The 10447-nt window shown below is 35.6% G+C and overlaps 2 protein-coding genes across 2 annotated transcripts; one reads left to right on the forward strand and one right to left on the reverse strand.

Moving 5' to 3' along the window:
• Window positions 1–1853: 1853 nt before the first annotated feature.
• Window positions 1854–3295, forward strand: LOC112720289 (fatty acid desaturase 4, chloroplastic). The gene has a single exon (XM_025771178.3). The coding sequence runs from the start codon at window positions 2242–2244 to the stop codon at window positions 3163–3165; it is 924 nt and encodes a 307-aa protein (XP_025626963.1). The 5' UTR covers window positions 1854–2241; the 3' UTR covers window positions 3166–3295.
• Window positions 3296–4158: 863 nt separating this feature from the next.
• Window positions 4159–8473, reverse strand: LOC112720290 (vacuolar protein sorting-associated protein 22 homolog 1). Its single transcript, XM_025771179.3, has 6 exons — window positions 8043–8473; window positions 7344–7479; window positions 6525–6679; window positions 5963–6070; window positions 4655–4744; window positions 4159–4542 (listed from the first exon to the last, which is right to left on the reverse strand). The coding sequence occupies exons 1-6, from the start codon at window positions 8202–8204 to the stop codon at window positions 4441–4443; spliced, it is 753 nt and encodes a 250-aa protein (XP_025626964.1). The 5' UTR covers window positions 8205–8473; the 3' UTR covers window positions 4159–4440.
• Between the last annotated feature and the right edge of the window lie 1974 nt (window positions 8474–10447).

A 10447-nucleotide genomic window follows, 5' to 3' on the forward strand; every position in this document is an offset into this window, starting at 1 on the left:
TATTTTCTTGGTTTGTCTTGTTAGGCAAGGTGAATACTAAGAAAAGGCTAAGTCGGTTCGGGATTATTAGTCAGGATGATAAAGGTTGTATTTTATGCAATAAGGATGTTGAGCAGATCCATCACTTGTTTCTTGGCTGTGATTTTGCTTGGCAGGTGTGGAATGCTTGGATATCAGCGTTTGGGCAGCTATGGACTGTCCCGGGGTTGACGAAGGACCATTATCTAAGTTGGACAGAAGAGCCGTGTAGATAAGAAGATCGAAAGCAGCAGTTGAGGTGCTTCTGTGCGGTCATTTGGAACATTTGGATGGAAAGAAATAGAAGGATATTTCAGAATAAAAGCAAAGGTGTAGAAGAAATTATCAACATGACCATGCTTAGCTGTGATGAGTGGAGAGGTGTACTTCCCTCATGTTGTTGATGGCTATGTCGGAGATGACATGGAGATTTTCATTTGGTTTTGTTATCTTTGGATGAGAAGTTTGGTGGTTGATCCTGTTTGCTCCACTCTAGTGTGTTGAGCTCTTTTGTTTTTTTAAAAAAAACACATATACTCTTTAGAGTTGGTATTATGAGCTGAGTGTTAATTTTAATGCTTTTTTTAAGCTTTGTTTAATTTAAAACATATCTTTAATTTAAATTAAATTATTTCTTAAACAAATTTGAGTAAAGTGTAGTTTAAGAAATGATTCATGTCATTTTTGGAACTTTACAAATTACAATTGAATTCTAAAGCCTACCTACCTATTGATGAACATTAATCCTTAGTCGTATCTTTTGAGCTTGAACGTCTAATCTTTCTTGTTTAAGGTACATAATTAGCCAACTTTCTTTCTTTTCTTGACTTTTTTAGTCTAGTCATAACTCTCAAATTCATTTGAATAAGATAGTACATTCATAATGAAATAAAATTTATGCTTTCCTTACAAATTAAAAAATGGATGTTAAAAGAGGGAAAAAAAAAGATTCCCATATTTTCAAAGAAAGAAAAAAGGACCAAAAATCAATATCCGTTCAAAAGTATAACCAACAAATTTTGGAGTATTATACTGATAGTGTATTAATTAAGAGTAATGATTTCTCTAGTTAAGAGTAAATAATTTGAGCCAATTGAAATCTCTTACATATTTTGACCTAACATTACAAATTTAAATCTCTTACATATTTTGACCTAACATTACAAATTTAAAATCCTAACCTACCCGTTTCATACCTGTCATACTTCTATTCAATTCTCTCAAATGTATTCTAGTCACTATTTTAGTTTAAAACTTTAAATTAATAAAATTTAGTTTATACTATCAAAATATGTATATATATGATAAATGACCAAATGTGTGTATGTTTGACAAAACGCTAATTTATAATCTTTTATATTTTTAAAATTATCTTTTATTATCTTTATTTATATTAGATATGTATTGGAGTTAGTAGTAAATACCAAATAGTACACACTAACTTCAAGTTCATCCCGCCGGTAACAAAATTCGTCACCTAAATAAATATTTTGATATACAACAGATAATTATCCATTACAATCGAATCGAGGTGAGAGAGATTCTGTTGATTCGGTTGATTCAGATGGTGTTGTCATCCTTATTTTATTTGAATATATTTTCAAAATTTTAAATAAGACAAGCGTTAATCCTAAATTAAAATGGCAAGAATAAAAAGAAAAGAATGGGTTTAGGATTGGAATATCCCTTTCCTATTGTACTCTTTGTTCTTAATTTGATTGATAAATTACTACGTGTAATGCTGCTTCTAGCTTCTACTAATCGTATAATCGTGGGAGAAACACGTCCTTACATTCCATTTATATTTCCATTTCTTGATCACAGCCTATGAACCACACCATCCAATCAAATATTACAAATAATACTTAAGGGACCACAAAATAATATAGCAATTTTCTTGGCCCAAGCAATTGAACAAGTCGTTGAGAATGCTGGATGAAAAAACTCTTTACCCTTCAGAAACGTGCAACTATGAAAACCTCCAAAGAAAATATGTGACACGGATTTAATTTTAGTTGAAACCACCAAGTAAAGGTTCTTTGAGACCTACACAACACCACGCATATTCCTTGTCAACCACACCATACAGCTTCTTCTACTTGCACATAATCAGCATTTCTTCCCACAGCCACTACTGAAATTTTATTCAATATCCAACTTTTTTTTCTTTTCATATTATAGCTCTCTTCCACAAAAGAATTTGGCTCCTCTTCCACATCTCCAATGTACTCCTTAGTCCAACACAAGTACCTACCATCCGGTTTCCACCACAAAATCTTCATAAGCCGGGCAATATCCGGTCGAGCTTCCGAGTATTGCTCAACTACCACCAAGCATAGGCCCAACGCCAAATTAGTCGTTGGGCCTAAGGCTGTGGTTGTACAGACTGTACAGATTGTACAACGGCAGCCAAAAGTGGTAATCACCACGGACCGACCCAAAGACAATGATCCGAGTTTGCAATCAACATGGTCACACAGGGCATGGGTGATAGCAGGGTGCACAACTCTCTTGATTTCAATGGGAGAGTCATTAAAGGGTGCAGTTGATATGCATATGTTGATGGAGCCGATTTTTGCAGGGTGGATCGGTTACATTCTAGCTGACCTTGGCTCCGGGGTGTACCATTGGGGAATTGACAACTATGGTGATGGTTCGACACCATTTTTTGGATCCCAAATTGAGGCTTTCCAGGGTCACCATAAGTGGCCATGGACCATCACTAGGCGCCAGTTTTCAAACAACTTGCATGCCTTGGCACGTGCCATTACATTCTCAGTGCTTCCTATAAACCTTCTTTGCCATGATCCAGTTGTTCAATCTTTTGTTGGTGTGTTTGCTGGTTGCATTATGTTTAGCCAACAGTTTCATGCGTGGGCGCATGGGACGAAGAGCCGGCTTCCTCCGGCCGTGGTGGCCTTGCAGGAGGCCGGCGTGCTGGTGTCGCGGTCGCAGCACTCGGCTCACCACCGGCCACCGTATAACAATAATTACTGCATAGTGAGTGGACTGTGGAATGAGTTTTTGGATAAGAACAAGGTTTTTGAAGCCATGGAGATGGTGTTGTACTTTAAACTTGGAGTTAGACCTAGGTCTTGGAGTGAGCCTGAGTCTGAATGGATGGAGGAGATTGACATGGCTTCTTAAATCGAAGCTCAATGACATTCATTCTTCTATTTTCGTTTTTCTGTTAATACGATTTATTATTGCACATTGTTGAGAGAGCTTGTGCCTCTTATGTATCCTCACTTATTATATAAACATTGTTGATTGGAAAGATTAGCCTTCAGATAGTTGAAATACGCGATGCTTATGTCAATGTAAACATGAGTAGATTATTATAAATCTAATTTACCTTATGATGTTTGAGGAACTATTTATTTTTTCTTCTTTTGCGTGTAAAGGTTTATCATCATTTAATAGAAAAGATTGTTACATTTTGATTTCTGATTATTGTGGAAAAGAAAATTTTGGTTAGGATGGACATTCAGAAACAGAAGAAATTGTACAATGAACAAAAAGCGAAGGCATGAAGCTTGACAAAGCGGCAGTTTAAGTGGATCAGAGTCACAAATTAGAGGCAAAAACTGGATTACGGTTGGAAGCGCTAATGGTTTTCATATCAAAGGGATGAGCAGGGTTTAATAAAAGCCTTCTTAAGAATGAAGAATAGGCAGAAACATTAAAAGCTAAAATGGGTGTAGCCGTGTAGGTTGGGTCAGCTTATATTGCACCATCAAGATTAGACTTTGATAGATGAATCTTCTTTCATGAATCATGATATCTTCGTGGGAGGCGTTAGATTGTATTGATTTGAACTTTTAATCTAATTTGGGGTTTATTTTCTTGGAGTTTGAATACACAGGTGTTCTCGTCTATAGAGGCGTGTGGTTTCTCTATTTGCCATGGAAACCGACTTGGGCTTAAAACATTTCGAGTCTTTCAGGAAGACTAGTATTCCAATAGCTTTAGCCGTTAATCTCAATCATAAAATATATACATAGTTGAAATCAATAGCTAAACCTGTTGAAACATCAGTATTATTATGATATGTACTTGATTTAATTTCACCAGGTTGCTTAACATCTGATTGGATGCAACAGTTATAATATATACATATATATCAAGTACAGTTTCAGATAGTATATTGGTTTTGGTACCACCCTGCTTTATCAATAGCTCATAGGAGCTAGTTTTTGTACATGAATGCTTCATTGTTCAGCAGCACTTGTAGAAGATTAAGTACATATTTCAGGTAACTAAACACCATATTCTGTGAACTAGATAAACTGAAAATGAATCACACATTTTAGGACAAAGTAAATAAGGACACACAGGTTTTAACTTGCACGTTTGCAAGAGTAAAAAAAATAGGTCATAAAAAATCTGACCTAGATGCTTTTTCCCTGATTAAATTAATTGTTAGGAATCAACTCCTATTGAAGATGAGATGGGAGATACACAGGGAAACCAGTAACGCCGTTTACCATCTCGATGGCCATCATCGATCATTGCAAGTCCTTCCTGCATAAGCCAAACAAACAGTCTGTAGTTATTCCAAGAGATTTCAGATTATATATTAGGGAATAAACATCAGAACTTATATTACAGAAAATTTAAAAGTCAGTTATCTTACATCAAGTAATGTATCAAGTGCATCAATAGCACGGCCCGAAGTCCAAGATAGCCGCCTCTCTACTTCTTCAACGGTCACATATCCTTGAGCCTATATGGTACAGAGTGTGTTAATGAAATGATATTGGACACCAATTCTTCTCTCACATAGTAAACTGATTGCATTGCTACACTGAATAAGAGAAAGCAAATCTTCTAATGCTTCCCAACATGGAATCCAGGTTGAACCCATGTCAATATAACAAACAACCACAATTGATGAAGATTCCTGTGCTCTAACTAGATTTTTCATGACTCAGAGCACCACATGTGTATAAAAGTATGTGTATTATTTTTTTTTTTGATGGGGAAAAGTATGTGTATTATAACACCAAAACAAAATCCAAAGCAAGAGAGTTCAAATTAAAAACTAAATAAACAAAAAATAAAAATTCACCCTCAAAACCCTAGGAGTGCGTCTCTATGCAAATAAAACCTATATTTGATGAAAACCTGTCAATCTGCTCATATTACCAGTTTTCTTATCAATATTAGGAAGAAATGTAAGGGTGCGTTTAGTTTGCATTTTCATTTTCTGTTTTCATTTTAAGTGTTTTCTGTTTTCTGGATTTTGTGAAGGAAAAAGTGAAAACAGTTAAAACAATCCTGTTCTCTGTTTTCACCTCCTGATTTCACTTTTTTCTTCACAAAATCCAGAAAACACGAAAATGAAAACAGAAAATGAAAATGCAAACCAAACGTACTCTAAAATTTCCCTCAGTATTCAACAAAAAAATTTAAATGCAATAACCACTCACGAGTTTAGAACTAAACCGTGTCACAATTGAAAATATAGACTTAAATTAAATTCCTGTAGAAGATGATTTGGAAGTCCAAATAATTGATCATATATGAATCATGAAAGAACAAACCTATATTTGCAGCATGACCACACTTTTCCCTCTCTATTGATATATAATAAACATAAATTTACAAAGCCATAGATATGTGTTGTGTTATTGGTAGACTATAAATAAATTTACTAAGCAACTTCCACTCTTCTAGGACAAAAATTAGAGAACGTTAACCAGCTAATTATGTATCAACAATTTTAACATATTCCCAAAATCTACCAAAATATTCAAATTATCCACATCAAGCAATAAGGTGAGTTCAAATAAGTTCCCAACCCCAAAATCTATTAGTAAAAGGATTTTCACAAGGGCTAATTAAGTAAATTCATTTTAGTGCTATGTCATAATTGTCAGGGTCAGATTGAAACAAGCATATATAGAACATATCTCCATACATAGAACGAGATAGTTGTTACCTGGGCAAGCTCTAGAATTTCATTGTGGTCTTTGTTCAACTCAGTTGGAACTGAACGGACAAGCTTTTTTTTACCAACTGAAAAAACTTCAAAACCGCTACCCAACACCTGAAATTTTTGTCGCACACTGGACAGTTAGTAAGAGACCACCACAGGGTAAACAAGGATACATGTAAATTTCTAAGACATGGCAAATCGGGTTTGTAATTTATTTAGTCCAACGATAATACCATTTATAATTACAAAACATGTAGAACATTCAATAAATATACAGAATGGTTAATAACAATAGTATTCAGTAATCAGTAGTAGACAAAGGTAGCATTATTTTCAAATTTTCTGGATTTTTTTGGTCACTTTAAATTCCATTCAGTTCTAGAACCAAAAAGGCCAAGAAGCATTTCTTCTATGTATTTTTCTGAGGAAAATGAAGAATTCGGTCCTCCAAAAGGTGACATAATAACAATATACATTAAGCTCGACTCAAGGACATACTTCGTACATCACATTTCATAAACAAGAATAGCCAATATAATCTGGTTTATAGGAAACCTCACAAGACCTTTAGTTTGCTGATAGCCCGAAGGCAATCATCCTCAGAAACAACTCCCCTATCACTTTTCCGTCTCTGACGAAGGAGATGGCAGAGTTCCTGAAGGTTGATCAGTCCTCCATTGTGTGGTCTAGTGGCCAAGCAAATATCGACTATTTGAACTCCTGCCTAGCCAAGTAGCTTGTCTTAGGCTCTTAGCATATATATTAAGAAAATAGTGAAACTAACCACTTGGGATTTTTTTTTTTAACAAAAAAGCATAATTAAGCTTTTCCTTAAAAGAAAAAAGGTCAAACAAAAGTATCATACTTAGTTATTAATTAAGTCTAATGCAAATAAAAGTAAGATAGATCTCATATCAATCAGGAACACGTTATCTTAGACAAAAAGAGAATACTTAAGAATGAACCCCAAGCATTCAAAGTCATGCATTTATTTGTTACTAGAATACCAGATTAAATATTTTAAGGGTGTAGCTGCTCTTCTTCATAATGTTAAGACTAGTGATTTTGAAAACTAGCATACACATAATATATATGCCTATGCGTTTGAAGAATTCTAAAAGCCTTCCTGATTATCTTCCCTAAAAGTAAATTCAAGAAATAAAATGATAAAATACATATTCCTCCTAAACGTGCAATAATAAATCCAAGCCACAATCCTAATGTTCACCCTAGCATTGGTTTTCTGAACTTACATTTTATTCTGAGATATTCCACATCAATTATCCCAACAGCATATCAATATTTGTACATGAAGGACCATATTGCACAAATAGATGCATTTGTTAAGAAGGGGGAAAAGAAAAGCTAGAGAGATATTACAAACCAAGTTCATAATAGAAGTCACCAATTCCTAAAAGCTCTGCCCAGAAACCTTTGTTTGAGGCCAATGGATCTACTCCAACTTTAGCACACATCTCGTGGAACTGTGATCTGAACGCAGGGTTCTTGCGGATGTCATTCTGCACTAGTGATATCAACCATTATTATGAATAATTTAATCTAATAATTAATAGTGTATAATCTTGCCATTAATATGTGATTGTTTTACAAGGGCACAAGGCTAACATAACATCACAAACATAAACCATTCAAGTTGTGATAGGGAATTCGAATCATCTGAAGTGTCCAATGTGATTCAGCCTTCAAGTGTTACAGTTAAACAACATTAGCTATTTACTAGAAAACGAAGTGAGTAAATTATAGCATATGTACGACTTTCTCATCAAGCATTATCATAATGCACTTTACTCTCTAAGAGAACTATAGAGGAACCAAAATCATCCATTACATTCTACTATAACTTGCACAGAATTGACAAATAACTGAAATTAAACTCAAAAGGTTAATTGATATCGCTACAAACGTTAATCGATTTACTAAAATTCAACAAAACTATTTCCTTTGCATTTAAAACATTAACTCTTGAACAATAACAATAATAAATTGGAAGGACAAAAGCCTCAGAATTAAAATCAAATGATTGAGAATCATAATTTGAAGGGGATGAAGGAGGATGAGGAACCTTGTGCTTGCGAGCAAAATCTTCAAGCTGGGATCGAAAAGTGGCAAGCTGTTCCTTCATCAAATCGGTTCTGATCTTTGCGACATTCTCACCAAGCAACCGATACTGATCCCTTGCTGCTGCAGCTGTCTGCAACCCTCCGATTCCAGGTCGCCTTCTCATCCTTTTCTGATTCTTTTTTCAAACTTTCAATTTTCGCAGAAATAATTAACGATCTCAATCTCTCTGTTAAGCCAAGTGAGCAAAATTGAACCTTGGTTACGTTAAAAGCATAGAGGAAGAACAGCATGCTGCGCTGCAAATCATGGTAATAAAGTTTTAGATTATTCCTACAAATATCAACAATCAGAGTGGCGCAGCGGAAGCGTGGTGGGCCCATAACCCACAGGTCCCTGGATCGAAACCAGGCTCTGATATAAAAGAGAAGCTTCTTCCACTCACTTGCTTTTTCAGCTTCGCCTGGAATTTATGTATTCTTATTTTAAAAATTTGGTATTAATTACAATATATAAAAAAATTACCCAAGCATGACTAGTCTTATACTAATTTTTTCCCTTTTTTTTAAAAAGAATATTAATCTATTATTTTACTCCTATTCTAATTATTTTATTTTATATATACAATTTGATAATCAAGTTGAATTACTCCTATCTTATGATTTGGGTGTAAATTTCAATATATAAAAAGAAATACCAAAACATGGGTAGATTTCTACTAATTATTTCCCAAATTTCAAAAAATATTAAACTATATTTCTACTACTACTCTAATTAGTCTTATACTAATCCCTTCTCACTTTTTTTAGAGTTTATTAATATATATTTTTACTACTGCTCTAATTATTTCAATTTATATATATAATCTCATAAATATTCAGAAAAGTTATTAGAATATTTGTTCAGATAAAGAAGAATCGGGTATTTATTGATCCGGTAAAATGACAAAGTTATTCTTTGAATAGGGTGGTACTCCGATCAGAGAACTAGAGAGGTAGGACATAAGTGTTAAAAATGAATGAATAGTATAATTTTAAAAAATGGTTAGGAGGTAAAGATGGTCTCGAACCATTAGAATGGCAGAAATATTTTTGGACCGATTATATTAGACCCGTTAAGAATCCAGATGCTAAGTCCGGAACAGTTGCCTCCAAAAACATGAGGATAAGCTTGCTTAGTCCCCACGTTGATTGAGTTTGGTTTTTTCGTCTGTTCGGCGTATTGGGATTTAAACTTTCTGCCTTCAGAGGTCATAGTATTTTGTGTTTTAAAGACTTTAGATATTTAGTGGGCCTTTTGGACTTCTTGGTCGGCTGTTTGAACCTTGGATAGGCCGTTTTGATATTTTAGTTTATTTAACTTACGATATCAGTTTTGTTGGCTTCGAGGGGATCAACCTTCGAAATAGTCGTTTTGTCGAGTTTCGTTTTGGGTTTATTCGTAAAAAATGGTTTGGGCCTTTTTGGTGGGCCATTTGGGCCTCTCAGTGGGCCGTTTGATATTTTAGTTTTGTTAACTTTGGATATCTGTTTCATTGGCTTCGAGGGTGATCAGTTTCTGGGGTATCCATTTTGTCGAGTTCCGTTTGGGTTTACTCGTAAAAAATGGTTTGGACTTTTTTGGTGGGACGTTTGGGCCTCTTGGTGAACCGTTTTGATATTTTAGTTTTATTAACTTTGGATATCCGTTTCGTTGGCCCTAGAGGTGATCAGTATCCAGGATAGCCGTTTTGTCGAGTTTCGTTTTAGGTTTACTTGTAAAAAATGGTTTGGGCCTTTTTGGTGGGCTGTTTGGGCCTCTTGGTGGGTTGTTTGGAGTTTCTCTGGCCGCGGTCATCCCGGCGGGGGTCAGATTCCCAGGATCTGTTATGATTCTTAAGCCTCCCGCGATCGTGGTCTGAGGTTCTTGATCTGTATTCCCTACGGGAGGTAGTTCGGGAAATCGCTTCGTTGGTGTGTTCTGGCTGGTAGCGTTCATTGATGGCGACTCTGCCTTCTAAGGACTGCACCCGATGGCTTAGCTCTTGAATTATTTGGCTCGTGTCTTCGCCTAGGCCGGCGAATGACCTGCTTCTGTTAGATCGACAGTTGTCTCCCCATGAGTGTCACCTTGGTTGGCTGTGTGTTGCATGGTTTTAGACCACGCTGGCTATCCTTCCATGGGCTGGATGGTCGCCGTGGTCTTTGAGTTGATTAGGTTGATAGTGAGAGTTGGATTCCAAACGGTCTGGAGGCTGCTCTTTGGGAATGTCTGCCATGCTGCCAGGTCAGTGGGTCTCTACAAAGGACGTCAATGTTCCAGAGGGTTATATGACAGTTCAAAGAGTGTTTGTTTAGGTGAAGAGGAATCGGATATCCGTTGGTCCAACAGAATGACAAGGCTGGTTTTATAGAAGGGAAAAGGGGGTGG

This window comes from Arachis hypogaea, chromosome 11 (genome assembly GCF_003086295.3).
Source record: "Arachis hypogaea cultivar Tifrunner chromosome 11, arahy.Tifrunner.gnm2.J5K5, whole genome shotgun sequence".
Lineage (NCBI taxonomy): Eukaryota > Viridiplantae > Streptophyta > Magnoliopsida > Fabales > Fabaceae > Arachis > Arachis hypogaea.